Raw genomic sequence first — 19521 nt, 5'->3', positions numbered from 1 at the left:
CCCTCTCTGGGAATAAACATCTGGTTTCCTGCTGCCTTGGGGGAAGGTCAGTAATCCAGCTGAGTGAAGTTGGGGAGGACATCTGCTTTTCAGACAGACTTGCAGCCACTCGCCATATCTTTAGCTCCATTGTCATCCATGTTTCTAGAAAGACCTATCACCTCTTATGTCTGAACTTTCGGGGCATTCAGTGGCACAAATCAGGGGGTTTCTTGGGTTTCTCCAATGCTGCTGTAAAACTCATCTTTTTAGGTGTATCTAAAAAGATGCCCATTTGAGCACATGGAAGCTTTCCAACTTCCAAAATATCCTGTCTCCTATTCTCTTTGTGAATTTATGCATTTTTTAAAGTGCCCTATAATGCGGCTTTATTGGGATTTCAAGAAAAGACTGCAGGCTAATGCATGCAATCAATCCACCATCCTTTACTAAAAGTCAATCTGATGTTCTTTAGTCTCATTCCCATATACTAGTTTGAAAGCTATACATCCTTTGCATTCTTTTAATGGGTTATCCTTAAAATTTTAATATTCCTGCTTGATCTAACAAAGTCTAAAAGATAATCAATATCCCTATCTTCTTGCTGAATAATGCAAAGACTGTAGAATGCTTTAACTTTGATCTTTGCTTTCCGATTTTCTAGGCTTCTTTGGTCTGATATTTGAGATCCTCATTGTTTATATCACTTCCTCCAAAGTAATCCCTTCAGCAATACATATTTATTGAGGCCCCCTGCCATGTGACAAGCGATGTTCTAAGCACCGGAAACACAGCAGGGAATAAGACTAAACTACATTTAAAGGTATTTTATGTTAGGTTGGGCTATATGAAGTTGCCAATACTGGACCAAATTTTAGTTGCAAAGAAGTAATTTTAAGTGTATGTATGTTTAAATAGATAACACACATTTAGAGAAAGTCATTTAAAATCACGAACACATTTTCAATTTACGTAAACATTTAGTCATTTCATTCCTTCCTCTGTGTCTATTTGTACCCCCACTCCTCTCTGAGTTTTCTTTCGTTTTTAGTGAGGATTTGTGAGTGATCAATGCTCTAGGCTCTTCTCGGAAGTTAACTTGTTACATTTAAATAATAATAGTTCACTTGAGTATAATTCTTGGTTGGCCATTAATTTACCTTTGGTTTTTTTGAAGATATATTACTGACAGATCAGCTGTCGGTTTGGCCATTTTCATTTGTAGTCCTTTCTCTTTGCTTGATTTTAAGCTACTTGGTCTTTGATGTTCTTCACACTCATGACAATGTGCTTTGGTCTGGATTTTGTTTTCATTTATCCTACTCAAGACTCAAGGATGCTTCCTGCAGCTGAGAATTCAGGTCATATCTTTCTTCAATTTTGAAAATTTCTCAGCTGTCTTTTTTGGAATATTGCCTCTACCAAAGTCTCTCTATTGTCATTGTAGAAATCCTGGTAGGCATGTATTGGACCTTCTCATTCTGTCTTCCATGTCTCTTACCTTCCATTTCATATTTTCCTTCTCTTTATGGTTCTTTCCGGGTGATTTTTCTCACGTCAACCTTCTAGTTTACTAATTCTTTCTCCAACTGTAGACACATGATTTTCTTTTCATTTTAATGACTATATTTTTCCACTTCTAGATGGCCTATTTAATTACTTCTTTTTGACAAATAATGCAAATACATCTTTCAAGACAAAGAAAAAAAAGATTGCACAGGTCACTACTAAACATGCTTGGCTATTTCAATGCCATGTTAAATACCTTTTGGGGTTTTTTTTAGTGCATGTGAGGTATATATTTGCTATTGTTTTTTAAACAGACTTCCATTTAGGCCTGGTGAGAGCACTATAAACCACATAAAATGGATCCATCATGAATGCTTACTCTGTTTTACCCCGTCCCTGGTGTGTTCTGAGACGGAACCTGGGAACTGCGGTCACACTGAGTAACAACTGCTTCATCTCAGTTTACACCTGAGTTAGTGGAAGACAAGACTGAAGGAGGACAGTTTGCAACAAGTTTGACTTACCACAACCATTTTCAGTTTGGGATGCGTTTATTAAGAGGTAACTCCATAAGTCTGGAAATTCTGTATTTAGAGTAAGGAGTCACTAATGTCCCTTTAAATGACAGGTCACATGAGGAAGACTGCCTAAGAAATCTTCTCATTTGGTGCATGTTGAGATTTTATTTGAAATCCATATACTTGTGTATTTCATGTGTACATAGCAAAACTGCTAATACAGAACATTAAAGAATAAGGTACCTTTTAATCTTTACAAATATACATTTTAAAATTATTTTTACTTGATATCCAGATTATGTTGGCAATTCCTGGATTTAAAAAAAAAACCAAATGGGTAATTCTCTTCTAAAAATTCAGCTGAGAACATCAGATACTAAGCAACAAAGAAACATGAAGAAAAAGGAAATGCAAACAAGTTCATGTGGAAATTGTCTGGTTTAAAATATTTCATAGCTGGGCCCTTCTCATTTCACCACATCTGGGGGTACAAAACATTAGGTTTTCCCGCTATTTGGTGACGCTAAGTTTGATCACTTGGTTAAAATGATCCACCAGATTTCTTCATTGTAAAAGCACATCTTAGTAATTGGTGAGTCATCCATCTGTGGGGTGATACTTTGAAGGCATGTGAGCATCCCTTTGCCCAATAATTTTTCGCCTTATGGTTTTACCAGTCATTGATGATCCTTGCTTGAATCAATTATCTGAGGACGGCAAAAACCGTAATTTTTAAAAAAGATTATATCATCCCATCTACATGTAGTAGCTGATTTCTTCTGTAAGAAAGGGCTTGTAGGAAACTTGTTTTCACATCCAAAGATGCAAAACAAAAAATGTTTAACCTGAATGTAATGATAAGGAAACAGTCAGTCAAATCCAGAACATTTAATAAGACATCTCCCCTGGACTCTTTGAAAGAAGTGAATGTCAAGGGTTAGGGAGTACTGTTCTAAATGAAAAAAGACCATAGGGGCATGACAATCTGATATGATGTGCTGGATCCTGAATTTAAAAAGAAAAATAAAAAAGGAAAAAATAGATACAAATGGCATTTTGGGAGAATTGGGAAAATTTGAATATTCAGTATATGTTAGGTGACACTAAAGAATTATGTTAATTGTCATGGTGTGATAATAGTATTTATGTAAAATTGTCTTTATTCTTGGGGCGCCTGGGTGGTTCAGTCAGTTAAGCCTCTGACTTCGGCTCAGGTCATGATCTCGCGGTGGTTCATGAGTTCGAGCCCCACGTTGGGCTCGGTGCTGACAGCTCAGAGCCTGGAGCCTGCTTTGGATTCTGTGTCTCCCTCTCTCTCTGCCCTCCCCTGCTCGCGTTCTGTCACTCTCTCTCAAAAATAAATAAACATTAAAAAAATTTTTTAAATAAGGATAACTTCTTTAAAAAAAAAGAATTGTCTTTATTCTTAGGATATGTTTGCTGTCTACCATTATTTCAAATGGTTCCACCCACAAAGCATGTAACACATACACATGTGCAAAGACTGCCAACCAACCCAAATGTTACAGAAACTAAAACCATACGATGGTAGCAAATAGGGAAGCACGAGTGTGTCTTGTATCCACCTATTGTATTAATGTAGATTCAGTCAGAAAAAACAGAAGCCACTCTATGTATTTCAAGTATGAAAGGCTTTCATACAGAGAATTAAAGGTTGATAAAGCTGTTGGAAGTGCTGGAGGAGTGACCGTCTCGGCTTGTACTTGAAGGAGAGACGCTCAAAAAAGTTCACCTGTTAGTAGCTACAAACGAGAAGCTCACCTAATTGTCTTAGTCTGTGAAACCAACGGGTGTGCTTCTTAACAAGGTCATCCCGAAGCTGTTTTAAAACCCGTCTGTCTGCCTATGCATCTTCCTGCAACTACCAGTGAAGAGTAACAGTCTCTCCTCTTGCCTCTCACACTGACTCTAACCTAGGCCTATGGGAGAAAGGGGATTCTGGGAAATATGGTTCCAGGTGTCTCTTCTGCATTACGGACAAGACCTTGGAAGGTCTTGGTGGTGATGATACTAACTTGCAAACAGAAACTATAGTGCAGCTATGTTTTATATCATAGCCTCTCCGAAAACCAATAGAGTACGAAAAATGCTTTTTCAAAAAATATATGGGAAGATATGCATAACATGAAAATCATCATTAAAAAAATGTTTATTTATTTTTGAGAATGGGGAAGGGCAGAGAGAGGGAGAGAGAATCCTAAGCAGGCTCCACGCTCAGCACAGAACCCTACACAGGGCTCCATCCCATGGCCATGAGCTCATGAACTGAGCCAAAAGCAAGAGTCGGATGCTTAACCAACTGAGCCACCCAGCCACCCTGAAAGTTATCATTTTTAAGTGCACAACTATTCAATGGTATTAAGTACATTCACATTGTTGTGCAACGACCACCAGTAACTTTGGCATCTTCCCAAGCAGAAGCTCTATGCCATTAAACAATTTATCTCTTTGTCCTCCCTCTCCCAGCCCCTGGTCACCTCTAATCTACTTTCGGCCTCTGCCTATTTTCAGTACTCCATTTAAGTGGACGCATACAAGATTTGTCCTTTTGTGTCTCGTTTATTACACTTAGCGTAACGTCATCAAGATTCATCCATGTTATAACATATATCAGAATTTCCTTCCCTTTTAAGGCTACATATGCTCCATTGTGTATCTATACCACATTTTGCATATCCACTGATCTGCCAATGGACAGTTGGGGCTGTTTCCACCTTTTGACTGTTGTGAATACTGCTGCTATGAACATGGGCATACAGACATCTGCTCTAATTCCTGCTTTCAACTCTTTTGGGTGTATACCCAAAAGTGGGATTGTAATTCTAACTAATCCTAACTCATACAAACTAAGTCTGGAAAAAAAAGAGAGAGAGAGAGAGAGAGAGAGAGAGAGAGAGAGAGAGAGAACATAAGTTCACCAAGGGATAGGAAATTGCAAACTGAGGGAACAGCATGTATGAAGGCTGAGGGTCCTGAAAGAGACCGTGTGCTTGGAGAATGCCAAGGGTGTTGTGTGGTAGGAGATGAGACCAGAGTGGGTTGGGATGAGCCACAGCAGAGAATACACTGAGTAGGCAGGACTTTGGCAGAGAGACTTGTCTGAGGCTATGGATGTGATCGAGGTGAGAGGCAAGAGGGGCTGTGATGTGACTGGTAGTAGAAAATGGAGGAGAGGGGGCCGATTCAAGGTACATTTAGAATAAAAAAATCAGGAGTTCAGGAATGTGTGGCTAAGTCTATGGAGTGGGCGTGACGTCAGACAAAGGTCTGGGCTCTCTGGCTTCCCCTCCTCCGAAGCCCTGTGGGTGGAGTATTCCTGTGGGAAGAATTCTCCTCTTGCTCTAATTCTTTGGACCCAGGGGCCTCTAACCATCTCATCTTCCCCCTGTCACATCTGACTTCCCAGCAGTTCCAGGATTATTTCATGGAGGATGGGAGTGTCCTTAACTCTATAAATCTGGCTCTCGCCACGCTGCTTGAGTAGCCAGTGATGGAGCTGGCCAGAGCTGCTCAGGTTCTGCCGGGCCCCTGGACGTCGTCCCTGTCTAGCTGGGGCACAGGGCCTCGGGCAGTTGAGTAAGAGCAGGGCCCTTAGCAGAGAGGCTCTTCTCTGTTGGTGGGCCAGCTGGCTGATCAGTGGGACGGTTGAAGGTCACAGGGCTTGGGGGGAACTGGGTGAGGAGTTTGGCCTTACTCCTCACTCTTCTCCTGGAGAGCCCCCCTGATACCGGGGCACTCATTAACCCTCTGGGTGCCAGGGAAGGGCAGGAGGTGAGTGCTGGGAGGCAGCTGAGGTCATCCTTCTTTGAACCTCCACGTGGTATTTACTCAGGGCAACTGTTGCCAGAGGCCCAGGCCCCTGGAGTATAAAGCTGAATGTCTGCTCTCTGTGCCCAGAACCGAGCAGGTGAGCAGAGGCTGGGTGGAGGGATGTGGGTCAGAGTCCCAAGGGAGGGGACTGCAGGGGTCTCAGCAGAGAGCTGGGGGCAGAAAGTAAGGACCAAGGGCATCCTCTCGGAGCACTCTGGCAGGATTGCTTCTTCCCCCGTGGGGTACTCCATAAGGTGTACCATACGGTGGGAGGCAGGAAGGTGGGTGAGCAAGGGGGTGGGCGGTGGCAGAAATGGATGCTCCTGGGGGCTTGGGGGGTGGGGGTGGGGCTTTACAAAGCAGTTAGAGCTCCACACCCCATGCTGTGTGGCCCAGGTGATAAAGAAGTCCTCCTCCCCGAACCCCCCTTTTCTCTCCCAGCCATGCTCACCTAGATCAGCCCTCGTCAGCCCCAACAGCCTTGTGCTCCACACACGCCAGGGAAGGGTTAACAGATGGGGCAGGTTGCCCCTGGAGCAGGGTCCCCTGGTGCAAATCTGGGAGATGTCCCTTCCTTGGCTTCTTCACCCTAACCAGGCCTCCTTTCATCCTCCTTCTGAGTAGATAATGGCCAGCATGACTGCACTTGTGACCTGGGCTTTGGCTCTGCTCCCAGGTGGGTCTCGGCCTGACTTCGGCTTAGAGCGGTGGGTGGAGGCTGGACTGATGGTCCCCCATCCACCCTGGGGAAGGAAACACAGCCCCCTAACTACCACATCCCTGTTCACAGCGCTTGCAAGTGCCCAGACACAGAAAGGCTTCTGGGACTACTTCAGCCAGAGCAGCGGGGACAAAGGCAAGGCCGAGCAGGTCCAGCGGCAGAAGCTGGCATGGGAACCCACGTGAGTGGCTAGGACAAGGGGTGTGGGTGCAGGGAGGAGACAGCTGAGCTGTGGTGTGCCGCCTCTGATTCCTCAACCTCCTTAGTCCTCACTGGCACAGAGGAACCGAATTGTGCTAGTTTTATCCCGTCCAGACTTGCTGGGTTGTGCAGCCCCCTCTGCCAGCAGCAGCGCCCCCACGTCTGCCTTGCTCTCACTGATGGCTGCTGCCCCTGTCCTCTGAGGGGTGGGACCTGGGAGCTGCAAAGAGCCCCCCCCCCCCCCCCCCCCCCCCGTGTTCCCAGAATGAAAGGAATACGCGAGAGTCCGGGTGCCTCTGTGTTTCCGGGCGCAGTTTTGGTCTGGATGTGCACGTGCCGTGTGTGTTCGTACTTTCGTGCGAGGGGTTGTGTGGTTGGCCTGCAGCTGGGACTAGAGCCACCGCCCTGCATCCTCGGTTTCCGCAGATGATCAGTGAGTGATGTGTCCGCAGCAAAGGCGATGATGGGGCTAGAAGTCTGACGACTTGCGTGTCTGTCCCCTTCCCCAGGAGCCTGAAAGACAGCCTTGAGCAAGACCTCAGCAATATAGACAAGTTCCTGGAAAAGCTGGGCCCTCTCAGTGGGCAGGCGGGGGAGCCTCCTGCGCTCCCCCAGGACCCGGAGGACATGCGGCGGCAGCTGCAGGAGGAGCTGGTGGAGGTGAGGGCGCGCCTGGAGCCCTACATGGCAGAGGCGCACGAGCAAGTGGGCTGGAACCTGGAGAGCTTGCGGCGGCAGCTGAAGCCCTACACCGCGGAGCTGATGGAACAGGTGGCGCTGCGCGTACAGGAGCTGCAGGAACAGTTGCGCGTGGTCGGAGAGGGCACCAAGGCCCAGCTGCTGGGCGGCGTGGACGAGGCGCGGGGCCTGCTGCGGGAGCTGCAGAACCTCGTGGCGCACCACACGGGCCGCGTCCAGGCGCTCTTCCACCCCTATGCCCAGCGCCTGGTGAGCGGCATCGGGCGCCACGTGCAGGAGCTGCACCGCAGCGTGGCCCCGCACGCCGTCGCCAGTCCCGCGCGCCTCAGCCGCTGCGTGCAGACGCTCTCGCGCAAACTCACGCTCAAGGCCAAGGCGCTGCACGCGCGCATCCAGCAGAACCTGGACCAGCTGCGGGAAGAGCTCAGCGCCTTTGCCGGCGCCCGCGCTGATGGCGCGGTTGAAGGGACCAGCCGGGACCCCCAGGTGCTGTCCCAGGAGGTGCGTCAGCGACTCCAGGCCTTCCGCCACGACACCTTCCTGCAGATCGCCGACTTCACCCGTGCCATTGATCGGGAGACCGAGGAGGTCCAGCTGCAGCTGGCGCCGCCCCCTCCAGGTCACAGTGCCTTCGCCCCAGAGTTTCTCCAAGCGGACAGTGGCAAGGCCCTGAGCAAGCTGCAGGCCCGTCTCGAAGACCTGTGGGAAGACATCAACTACAGCCTTCACGACCATGGTCTCGGCCATCAAGAGGAGCCCTGATTGTCTACTTGTCCAGGCCCACTTCCAGGCTGCTTGTCCGAGCTCAGGATCTGAGCCCCCACCGGGTGTGGCTCAGTCCTTGACAGTGGCCTGTTGGGCAGAGGGTGGAGGGCCCTGCACAGGATAGGCGTGGCCACCAAAGGGACTGTTGTTCCTGGAATATTCAGCCTCTTGGCGATTCCCCCATCCGGATGCATTATACTCACCAGGCTTTGCAAACCCAGCTTCCCGTGTTCATTTGGGAATCCTCATAAGCTGCTCCATTCCAGGATGGTGGGAGTGGGGAGGGAGAGAGGCATTCTGTGTGCAGGTAATTTTGTGCAAGCCTGTTGCCATGGTGCCGGAAGCCTGTGCCTCTTCTTCCTGGGACTTGACTCCGATCACTTCTGGCCGCCTGGTGGCTGCTGCTACAGCTGGTCTACAGAGAGGAGCTTTTTTCTCGCCAGGGCTACCATGACAGCTTCTGTTGGGGAATGGAAAGGGAAAAGGGAGGAAAATATGTAAGAGCATATGAAGGTGTGTCTATACCCCTGCTGGCTCTGATGCCGGTGGGTACAGGTGCTGGGGGCTGTGATGAGAGGGAGCAGAGCCTGTATTTCCTTATATAGCTCTACATGGAAACAGCTGACCAAACCCTCCAGACTCTGTGGGCTTCTTTAACCCACAGGGAAGCCTACTCTGTGTCGTCTCCATCTGGGGCCCCTCACTTCTGACTCCCAGGCTGAAGCCTAGACTTCTGATTCAAATGAAATAGAGGTGTATAGTGGATGCATATTTGTCTGGTGTGACTCTTATTTGGGCTGTGTCTGAAAGCAGTGGCCTCGCACCCATCACTCATTCAAGTCCCTCAATGCTCTGTCTCATGGACCCCCCCCCAGTCCAGGTCTGTCAGAGGGTTCTGGCTTTAGCTAGGCCTGCCTTAGATGACTGCTGTCTGTCATGCCTGGGTGTCAGCCTGGGTTACAGACCCTTCCTCTGCACCTGCATTGTTCGCCAACCTTATCACAGGATAGTGTGCATGAATTTCAGGCTCCTGAGGTGGGCTGTCTCCCTTGCTTCTGCTGTTCGAGATTTTGAATGGCTTTTTTATGATGGACCCTTTTCATGGGACTTCCAAATCTTAAGCCCCCGTTCCCCATGTACACATTCACTCAGGGACAACAAATGTCCTCGTAGATCCTTCTGGGAACTTGAAATTGGGGATGGGTGAAGTGGGGGGAAGAGGAAAGGGTAAATACACCCCGTCTGGCACCTTTGGGAATGTCCTGTCCAACACCTTTTCCTCCCCATGCAGCCTGCCTGGCACAGGGTTCTCAGTACCCTCTATGAATTTGGCCTAATCATACCCACAGGCTGGACCTCTTCCCTGACACCCTAGATTTAGCAACAGAACTGGAGGAGAGGTGCCCAGGGAGAGGAGATACCAGAAAGGAAAGTTTACCAAAAAAAGAGTTGTTTTTGTTGTTAATTAGGAAACTAGGAGGGGTGAGTCAGCCGGGGTTTGATGTGTTGGGGATGAGGGGGCGGGAGTAAAAATGAGGGCTGTGTATTTGAGGTTGGAATTTGGGCAGGTGTTTATAAGGACAGAAATAGGGAGTGAGAACAGAAAGGGAGAGAGGGATTGAGGGACTGAGGGAGGGGGATCTATAGCCAAAGCAAATGTCTGGCCCAACAATGGAGTGGAGCCAGAGCCCAGGTTGGACCGCACCTCCTTGTGGGTACGGAGGGACAAGCCAAGCCTCTTGCCATCAAGGCTCTTGTATTTACGGACAATAATTAGAACCCTGTAGGATGGAGCTATTGCGAAGGAGCCAAACAGTGCCCTGGGTCTGAGAGGACGTCCTGCGGGGAAGCAACGCCTGAACTGAGGTGGAGGCAAAGCCTGAATCCGGCTGGCTTTGGAAGTCTGGACCATAGTATCCCAGCAGTGAGAAACCTTGCCAGACACCGTTCCCTAGGGTCCCAAATCTGCGGCCTCTTTAAGAAAAGACGGGCGACAGCTAGCGGAAGTGACGGAAGGGGGTGGGGCCACGAAAAGAGCGGAAGGCGGAAGCGGGGGCGTGAGCTGCGCGTGGTGGCGATGGCTGCTAGCGGGGCTGTGGAACCTGGGGCCGCGGCGGCTACTGCAGCCCCCTCACCCGCCCCGGCCCAGGCTCCAGCCCCCGAGCACTTGTTCCGGCCCATCAGCGCCGAGGATGAGGAGCAGCAGCCCACTGAGATCGAGTCGCTGTGCATGAACTGTTACCGCAACGTGAGGCGGGGGCGCGGCCCCGGGCGGCGGGAGGTTGAGCTGAAGCGGGGAAGGGCGGTGGGGTCGGCGACCCAGGTAGGCCCAGTTGGAGACCCGGAGGCGAGGCACGCCCGCGGGTCGGTAGACGGGGAACTGGAGCTTCGTTGGTTCTTTCTAGCTGCTTTCTGCTTTCTCAGGGCACGACGCGCCTCCTGCTCACCAAGGTCCCCTTCTTCAGAGAAATAATCGTGAGCTCCTTTTCCTGTGAGCACTGTGGCTGGAACAACACGGAGATTCACTCGGCAGGCAGGATCCAGGATCAGGGAGTGCGCTACGCTTTGACCGTCAGGACCCAGGAGGTGAGAGGAGCCTAGAGCAGGTAGCCTAGTGTCCAAGAGAGGGCTTGGGGACTGGAGTCACAGCTCTGGTCTAGGCGGCGCGGCCGCGAATGAATACCTCTAGGTGCCCAAGCCTGAGTTTCCTCCTTTGTAAAATGATGTTGGTGCTGTCAGATGTTCGGGTCAGATAAGGCTTGTGAAAGTGCTTTGTCATTTTATTTTGTCAGAGGGAATGAAATGAGTAGTAGTTGTTATGAATAGTACTCTCAGCATTTGGGCAGCTGGGCTCATGCATGGCCTATTTGGTGGGAGTCGTGCGGACCCCCTGCTATGGACAGAGGAAGAAACTGCTGGGTATTTCCCGAGAAGCTGTACTGTTGACCTCTCTGGACTGAAAATTTTTCTGCCCAGGACATGAACAGAGAAGTGGTGAAAACGGACTCTGCCACCACAAGCATCCCGGAGCTGGATTTTGAAATTCCTGCCTTCACTCAGAAGGGAGGTAGGTATAAGATCAGGGTGGTTGGACTGTTCATTGTTCATGCCTGGCTACAATCTTGCTTTCTTGCAAGAACCCTAGTGCTGGGCCTGGTGGCTAGTATATGGGTTTGGGTGTGGTATTGCTGTGGTCTTCATTGGTTCAACATAAACTGAAAGCTAAGATAAAATAGCTTGAGACAGTAGAGTGTGATAGACTGTAATGTGCATATTACAGAATGTTAGCATCACTGTTGTTACAAAGGAATGGAACCTTGTTCCAGGCCTCCTCATCTTACAGTTGAAATCAAAGCCCAGAGAGTTCAAGTGAATTGCTCAGAGTCATACAGGCATTTGATAGCATAGTCAAGACTCTCTTGTCTTTTTTTCTTATTCACTAGCCCTGACCACCGTTGAAGGGTTGATCAGCCGTGCTATCTCTGGCTTGGAGCAGGATCAGCCCACACGAAGGGTAAGCTGGGGCTTTCTGATTGCAGCAACTCAAGTAATAATGACATATATACGTATATATATGTATATACGTACATATATATGTATATATGTATATATGTATATGTATATGTATATGTGTGTATACGTATATTTATGTATCCAAACAGAGTGTTAAGCTTCCCATGTAGCTGAACTGTCTCTGATTAAATGTTGGAGAACTTTTGGGGGAAGCACATGGTGATGCTGTAGCTGCCGGGATGTTGTCTATTTTGCATCTACTATCTTTTCTACTTCCCTTTTCCCAGTGTAGATTCAGACCTCATCTCAGACAGGTAGGATGATACTACCTCTGAAGAGCCTTTCCTAATCCCCTTGGGTTCATCCCTACTTCCTGAGCGTTCCACCGTACCTTATATTTATTGTAAAGGAAGTAATATAATTGCATATTTAGTCATGTGTCTTCCTAACTGGCTGAGGAGCCCCATGAGAGGACTCTGGTTTATTTACTGTTGTATTTCTAAACTGGCGTGAGAGCCTGGGCTCTATACATGGTTGAATGAGTGAGAAATTGGATCTTGTTTGGTACAACCAAACTTATATGCTGTATCTTCTTGTGAAGTCTGAGTCTCTCTGTTCCCACTTATACTAAGACAGGTGGTGACTTCCTGATGGAGGTGGTGTGGGATTGAGAGGGAGTGGGGTCTATCAGCAGGGCCAATGCTTTTTACCATCTGTTCATGTCAGGCAAACGAAGAAGCCATAGCTGAAAGAATTGATGAGTTCATTGTCAGACTGAAAGAGCTAAAGCGAGTGGCCTCTCCTTTCACTCTGGTGAGTACTGAGGAACTCTGGGTTCCCTAGATTTAGGGGACAAGAGACCCTTAAGACTGGGATTTTTCCACTGGTGCCGGAAAGGTCTGATGGTAGGTGGAAGAGCATATGTAATTTCTTGTTGTAATGACTCCCTCCATCAGATCATTGATGATCCCTCAGGAAACAGCTTTGTGGAAAACCCACATGCTCCCCAGAAAGATCATGCCCTGGTGATCACACACTATAACCGGACTGTACAACAGGAAGAGATGCTGGGGCTCCAGGTAAGTAGACGGAAGAAGCCGGCAGAATGCTCTGGCATTATCTTGCTCTCTGGATTGCTTGGAATCAGTGGAATCTTCCTTTGTCATTGCTGCCCTGCGTACCCTATCTCCGCATGTCTGTGCGTCTCTTAGCTCATGTCAAGACTTAGGATAAACTAGGGATGCCTGGGTGGCTCAGTCGGTTAAGCGTCCGACTTCGGCTCAGGTCATGATCTCCAAATTCATGAGTTCGAGCCCCGCATCAGGCTCTGTGCTGACAGCTCAGAGCCTGGAGCCTGCTTTGGATTCTGTGTCTCCCTCTCTCCCTGCCCTTCCCCACTTGTGTTCTTATCTCTCTCTGTCTCTCAAAAATAAATAGATGCAAAAAAAAAAAATTTTTTTTTAAAAAGACTTAGGATAAACTGTACAACAAAGGTTGCTGGTGACTGTGATCCTGTCTTAAGCTCTGTGCTTCGGTGGACTGGGGCTTTGCTTCCTGGTTTCTCTGTTAAACGCATATGGCCAGCCGACATACGCAGGCCAGAATATTTTCTCTCACTCCAAGGCAGGGTGTTGGGAAGCTGGGGTGTATGCACCAGCGTGTGATTTGTATCTTTGCTACGCTAGGCTGAGGCACCAGAGGAGAAGCCAGAAGAGGAAGATCTCAGAAATGAAGTGAGTGCCATGGGCTGCTGTGGAGGAGGGAGCACGGCTGTGGGCAGAGACTGGTGCTGCTCAGTCCCTCACCACCAACACGGGCGGCGACTGCGTGCTCGTTCACCTGCTGCGTGGTTTTAGCCGGAGCTGGGCTCACCCTCCGTCCCCATGTTGTGTTCCAGGTGCTGCAGTTCAACACAAACTGTCCAGAATGCAATGCGCCGGCTCAGACCAACATGAAACTAGTTCGTATCTTTTGTCAGGCAGTTGGGCTGCTCCTCCTGTAACTCGGGCACGAAGAGCGTATGCAGGCTGGGGAGGAGTCCTCCCTTCAGGGAAAGCATGTGTTTTATTCCAAGCGATGAGGAAGGTGTTGCCTTTGATGAGACTGTGCACTGTGGATTTTGGGTTCAAAGAGAGAATGAGGCCATGGTTTTAGGGTCCTGTGTTTGACCTGAGTCCTATCTTCAATTATTTGTGAACAAGGATTGCCGTGGGTTGCAACGTTGCCTTCTTCTGTAGAACTGCCTGAGTTAGGCTACTGCTTGTGACCTATTTCCTACAGTCCTAGGACTAGCAACTGTGTTGAAGGTTTGGATTTGTTCTTCCCCAGAAGGTGCTCTTGCTATCCTGGAAGCAGACTTCCTTAACTCCCGTCTTCCAGAAATCCCCCACTTTAAGGAGGTTATCATCATGGCTACCAATTGTGACAGCTGTGGCCATCGGACCAATGAGGTAACCCCTGTTTAACTTTGATCTGTTCTAAATCTGCTTTGGGATGAAGTGGGAGGAAGCTGGGTCTTTCTCCTGGATTTAAGGCAGGGTGAGGAGTCCTTGAAGGAACTGGGAATTAAGAAAAAAAAGTTAGACTATAACTCATTAAAGACATTAAAGATTGGTTATATGGAAGAGAGAGGTGTGCTTGCTCTTTTTTTTTTTTTTTTTTGGAGAGACCCTTTTTTTGACCCACCTCTTAAAGGATTGGAAGTGCAGGGAAACAGATTTTGACTCAATAATAAAAAACTTTCTAGCTCTTTCTGAAAATAGAATTGGCCGCCTTGGAGGGTTGTACATTACCTTTCCCTGAGTGTACCCGAGCGTAAGCTGGTTAAATTCTTACTGTTTTTAAAGCTATTTAAATTCTGAACCCAGAATATTATAAGGTGCATCCACATGTTACATGCGGTTGAAAGTCCCTTTCAACCTGAAGAGTCAGTTTTTTTTCAAAGGCAAATTCAGAGTTTGGTGGCAATTTGGGGTAAGTTTTGGCAGGTTCCCGGCCGGCTCTTGGTGGCTTCAGTTTGGGTGACTGCCACCCCTGCTAGTTTACAAGGCTCTGTCCTTGGTAGCTGTTAGTGGGCCTGATTGGAGGTCAACCCCCCCCCCCCCCCCCTTCTGAGGTCTACCAGGCCCTAGGGGAGGATCCCATCTTCTCTGCTGCTGTTCCTGACCACTGTTGTCTGTGCAGGTGAAATCTGGAGGTGCAGTAGAACCCTTGGGCACCAGGATCACCTTCCACATCACACATCCCTCAGATTTGACGAGAGACGTGCTCAAGGTAACATCCTGCTTGGAAAAGTGTCTGTCTGCCTCGCATAGCTGTCTCTATCTAGGGGAAATTGCCTTTTGAAAATTACATCCTGGGATCGTGTGGTACCACCTAACTTCCCTGGGTTTCAGGATCCCTGAGCAGAGTTAATCCATGCTAGGCAGTACAGATTCAGAAGGTGACCCATAAACTCTCTCTGATGACTTGGCAGCTTTATGCCTCCAGTGTCTGTAAGGGCTCTTGTCTCTGGTCTTTAATGACAGGATACTTGGCAACTTGGAGCCATGACTCAGAATGTCGCTTTATTAGGGTGGTTCCATTTCTGTGGTTTACACGGAGAGGCATGAGCCTGGCTTTAACTGGAGAGTCGGAGAGAACGGGGCAGGTTTTTCCCCAGACTGTCACTGGCGGTATTAATTTGGCAGGAGAACTCTGGTTAGCTTTTTCTAAGAGGCTTCTGTTCTCAAGCCTAATTTGACTCTCATCTCCCAGTCTGAGACGTGTAGTGTGGAAATCCCAGAGCTGGAATTTGAACTGGGAATGGCCGTCCTCGGGGGCAAGTTCACCACACTGGAGGGGCTACTGAAAGACATCCGGGAACTGGTGAGTTGCCTGAGTATAGCGCAAGGCCGCTTCAGCAGTGTGGCTGTGAGGAGGGGGCTAGAAGGCTTCACACGCCCTGGTTTTTGGAGCTCTTAACTGGGGGTTTCTTTGCCTTAAAGCTGATTTTGAGAGACTTAAATATTAGTTTGGGTTGTGAAGATAAGTTGACAGGAAATTCTGAATGGAAACTCTCAGGCTCACCTCTGGAACAATGTAGGCATTTTGTAGTTTTGGGTAAGTCACTCATTTCACTGTAAAATGTGGGGAGGAGGGTCCTTCCAGAACCTGAAACTCCCCACCATGTATAGGCATGTGTGTTGATTTAGCCCATATATTTATTCTCGAGTTATTTCACTTACCTGATTCTCAGTCGTCAGGCATTTTGTCTTTATAAATTATACTTTGCATTTCTTTTTCAAACTGGAACGAGAGTTTGTGCCGTCAGGACATTTTATAGTTTGTGTTTCATATTGCCAGTTGTCATCTTGGCAGGTTAATCTCTGTATTCTTAGCAGTGGCCGCCTAGGTCGGGATGGTGGTGTGGAACCCTAGGTTTCCCCGACTGGGCCCCATCCTGCCATTCCCCACGAGCTTAATGGTCAAACCTGGTATTTTAGCAGTTTGGATGCCGATTATTGCAGGTGACCAAGAACCCCTTCACACTGGGTGACAGTTCCAATCCTGGCCAGATGGAGAAACTGCGGGAGTTCAGCCAGAAGTTAGACCAGGTGAGTTGATTCTGGCCCTTCGGTGCGTGTGGTCCTGGGGTGCCAGTGGGCAAGAGGCCACATACCCTGTCCTGCCACCTTCTAAACACCTAACCAACTTGTTGGGGATTCTCCTGGTTTCCGATAGGCCGTGTCCTCTTCTTTCTTGGTTTTCTCCCTTGTTTTGTTGGAGCGCTTTAGTAGCTGCAGTTGGGTTTTTCATGTTTTTCATTTATACTACTTTTCCAAGAGTTTTTTTTTTTTTTTTTTTTTTTTTTCGGGTTTTGGAATATTCTCCCTCCTCCCTTTTCCAAGTAGCATCCTGTTGTTTTAAGGATGTAGTGTTTTTTTTCTCATGAGAATGTTGATGTTGGTTTGTATTTTTTTGATGTTTTATTTTCCTTGCATAGTTTCCATTTCCTTTTAAGTTTTTTTTTTTTTTTTTTTTTTTTTCCATTTAACTTTCTGTCTTTCAAAGGTTGGGGCTTTGCTCGGGTAGCTGATAGTCCTTGTCAACTTAAAAGCAGAGGGCTGAAACACCAGCGTGGAGGTGAATCTCACTCACGTCGGGCTCCTTGTAGAGGGAGTTAGCTTAGCCCTTTGTTGAGCTATAAAACCCCAGTGCCAGTGTCATGAGGTTTTCCCTCTTGGGCTTCTCACCCCATCAGTGGGTATTCCATTTCCTGGCCTGAGGAGGACTACTTGGCTGGCAGTGTTCTGAGAGCTGAGTGTGGGAATAGGGCTGGGTATGTACGTCTGTTTCTAATAACAGCACGTTCTTAACCTCCCGGTCTTGCTTCCTGTCCCTCCTTCCTTCAACTAGGCTGGCGCCCCCTAGGCCATAGTGTGAATTCTGCAGTTTTCTGATGGGGTGGAGGGAGAAGGGGCCTATGTGGAATGGGAGATGAGATCCAGGATGTCACATTGCTTCTTAAGTAACTTTCATACAGCCTTTATTTTAGGTCTTCTCTGCTCCACTTTGAGAGGTACCTCATTTCAGCAGTTTCTGAAACTTTTGGGGATTCTGCCACGTAAATTGGGTTGCTTCTTGTCTGGTAGACCAGCCCCTTCCTACTAGGAGGGATGTAAAATTTATGTGCTGTATTCTCTTTCGTTTAGATCCTTGAGGGTAATGTGAAGGCCCACTTTATTATGAATGATCCAGCAGGAAACAGCTACTTGCAGGTACGGTCGACCTTCCCTGATAGTTAACAGAGAACTGTTTTCTGACCTTCCTTGAATATGTATTATTTCTCCAGAAGCTGGAGACATGATTCTAAATGAACTGCTCTTTATCAAGGAACCTCTTATATATTAGAATTTGAGACCTCTTAGAATTTGAGACCTAAGTAAGTGAGGGCAGGCAGGAGAGACTGTAAGTGTGTGTCAAGAGAGGGGGAAAAAGCTACTCCTAGGCTCCTTCTTTCTCTAGTTTAGCTCTTGTCCCTAGCAATGGAGTTGTCATTTTGCAAATCTAATTGTGGAGTGAGGAGAAATGGTGCCTTGTCCAGAGGCTGAAATAGGACACCGGAGAGGCTTTAAACTGACTGGAGAGATATTCTGGTGATTTATAATAACTTTAACATTTATTGAGCAGTTTTTGTTGGTCAGGCAGAACTGTTTAAGGTCTCTCTATGATTAAGACTGTTGCTATACTCTTCATAAGAAGGTGCAGATAGAAAGTTTTTTAGACAGACTGTTACCTAATTCTGTCTAGGGCTGGAGGGTCCATTCTTGGGACTCTGTTGGATTCTGTTGCTGCTCGCTAGTTGAGACTAGCTATGGGGAATTGGAGGCCTTTAGAATAAAAAAACTCCTTAAGTTTTTGGGAAGGCGGGAGTTGGAAGCCACTTGGTGGGGTGAGGGGGCAGATAGCTGGGTGGCACAGGCACTGATTGTCTGTCCTTGACCTTGCAGAATGTGTATGCACCTGAAGATGATCCTGAGATGAAGGTGGAGCATTATAAGCGCACATTTGACCAAAACGAGGAGCTAGGGCTCAATGACATGAAGACAGAGGGCTATGAGACAGGCCTGGCCCCACAGCGGTAGTAGTGGATGGTTCCCGAGCCCGCCTCCAGTGCTGCTCAGACCAAGGGGCTGTTTATTAGTATTGGGAAAGGCTGGGGGTGTCCTCCCCACCAGGCCTTGCCCATGTTGAGGGGAGGACACCTGGTCTGAGTCAGAGATGTGGGCACAGTCTGTGAACAGTTTGTCACAGAAGTGCAAGCCTGTTGGACCGTATTTTGGAGGTTTTGAATTGGCCTGGGAGGAAACCCAGAAACGAACCATGGGGCTTGTCATCATCGCTTTTTTTCCTGTCGAGTATTTACCCTCCCTCCACATAATGCTCTTGCTAGGGTCGGAACTCTGCAGATGGAAGACAGCGATATCTGGAGTTTGGGAGTTGGTTGGGGAATAGAAAATACTGGCTTTCAATAGGAAAAGAGTCTTCTGAGGGGAGGGAGTCAGCACAGGAGAAGTTCTCATTAAAATGATGGCTTTCCAACAGGATTGGCCTCCGAATTCACTCTGTCCTTGTTTGATTCTATGCTGGTAGAATTCAATTTCCTGAGGAAAATTTTTCCCCAGGGTAGCCAATTTGGGGATTGGAGATGACATTTCATTCATTCCTTCAGATGTTTGAGTGCTTCCTTTGGGCCAGGCATACCACAGAACTGAACAAAATAAAGCCCTCCAGCCATGGGGCTTAAAGTGGATTTTTGAGGTCAAGTCCATAATTCCTGCATTTGCTTTACCAGATGCAGCTAATAAACTAGAGGGCAAAGCTCAGACAGGGCCCCTGGGCATAAATTTAATCCTGCTCAACTGTCCTTTGGGGTAGATAGGGTTGGGGTCTGAGCTTGGGACTTGTCAGACCAAAGTGAGTAGGAAGGGAGTGGTAGAACTGGAGACATGGGCAGGAGATGGGTTGATGGGGCGGAGAGGGTGATCCTGGTAATGCTTGTTGGAGCAGAAGGAGGAAGCATTCAGATGCCTGCTGACAGCAGGGCAGAGGCAGGGCTCTGCTGTTTAGTTAGATCCACCGAAGTGGACTAGAAGCCAACACAGGGCTGTGTCTGGAGGGGGACCCATGGGGCCCTCCAGCTAATGAAGCCCTATATCAGTCCAGTATCCCCCTCCCACAAGCCCTCAGAGACATAGTCTGCCTACCTTCCTGGGCCTGAGCTGGACTTCTCAGGATAAGCCA

At 48.1% G+C, this 19521-nt stretch overlaps 2 protein-coding genes across 6 annotated transcripts; both read left to right on the top strand.

The window, feature by feature from the left end:
• The first annotated feature begins 1919 nt into the window (after positions 1–1919).
• APOA5 (apolipoprotein A5) lies at positions 1920–8992 on the top strand. Of its 3 annotated transcripts, none has more exons than XM_045482894.1 (4): positions 5884–5934; positions 6462–6513; positions 6628–6739; positions 7269–8992. In XM_045482894.1, exons 2-4 carry the CDS (start codon positions 6465–6467, stop codon positions 8218–8220), a joined length of 1113 nt encoding a protein of 370 aa, XP_045338850.1. In that variant the 5' UTR covers positions 5884–5934; positions 6462–6464; the 3' UTR covers positions 8221–8992. The 3 variants fall into 3 exon arrangements, with proteins under 3 accessions (XP_045338852.1, XP_045338850.1, XP_045338851.1); XM_045482895.1 differs by lacking the exon at positions 5884–5934 and adding an exon at positions 5950–6118; XM_045482896.1 differs by lacking the exons at positions 5884–5934; positions 6462–6513 and adding an exon at positions 1920–2049.
• A 1252-nt stretch (positions 8993–10244) lies between these two features.
• ZPR1 (ZPR1 zinc finger) lies at positions 10245–18824 on the top strand. 3 transcript variants are annotated; one of them, XM_045482891.1, is made up of 14 exons: positions 10248–10546; positions 10648–10809; positions 11200–11290; positions 11667–11737; positions 12463–12549; positions 12693–12815; positions 13422–13469; positions 13634–13700; positions 14116–14186; positions 14920–15009; positions 15493–15603; positions 16245–16331; positions 17430–17495; positions 18228–18824. In XM_045482891.1, the coding sequence occupies exons 1-14, from the start codon at positions 10301–10303 to the stop codon at positions 18360–18362; spliced, it is 1455 nt and encodes a 484-aa protein (XP_045338847.1). In that variant the 5' UTR covers positions 10248–10300; the 3' UTR covers positions 18363–18824. The 3 variants fall into 3 exon arrangements, with proteins under 3 accessions (XP_045338849.1, XP_045338847.1, XP_045338848.1); XM_045482892.1 differs by having other exon boundaries at positions 10251–10471; XM_045482893.1 differs by lacking the exon at positions 15493–15603 and having other exon boundaries at positions 10245–10546.
• The last annotated feature ends 697 nt before the right edge of the window (positions 18825–19521 follow it).

This window comes from Leopardus geoffroyi, chromosome D1, assembly GCF_018350155.1.
Source record: "Leopardus geoffroyi isolate Oge1 chromosome D1, O.geoffroyi_Oge1_pat1.0, whole genome shotgun sequence".
Taxonomy (NCBI): Eukaryota; Metazoa; Chordata; class Mammalia; order Carnivora; family Felidae; genus Leopardus; species Leopardus geoffroyi.
Note: the sequence above shows the minus strand (reverse complement) of the source record. Positions and strands in the feature narration are given on the sequence as shown.

Excerpts from the sequence above, each read along its gene's own strand:
- APOA5 (XM_045482894.1), top strand. The coding sequence starts at position 6,465 with ATGGCCAGCATGACTGCACTTGTGACCTGGGCTTTGGCTCTGCTCCCA. Across the intron at positions 6,514-6,627 it reads GGCTTTGGCTCTGCTCCCAG|CGCTTGCAAGTGCCCAGACA; the intron begins GTGGGTCTCGGC and ends CCCTGTTCACAG. Across the intron at positions 6,740-7,268 it reads AAGCTGGCATGGGAACCCAC|GAGCCTGAAAGACAGCCTTG; the intron begins GTGAGTGGCTAG and ends CCCCTTCCCCAG.
- ZPR1 (XM_045482891.1), top strand. The coding sequence starts at position 10,301 with ATGGCTGCTAGCGGGGCTGTGGAACCTGGGGCCGCGGCGGCTACTGCA. Across the intron at positions 10,547-10,647 it reads CGGTGGGGTCGGCGACCCAG|GGCACGACGCGCCTCCTGCT; the intron begins GTAGGCCCAGTT and ends CTGCTTTCTCAG. Across the intron at positions 11,291-11,666 it reads TGCCTTCACTCAGAAGGGAG|CCCTGACCACCGTTGAAGGG; the intron begins GTAGGTATAAGA and ends CTTATTCACTAG.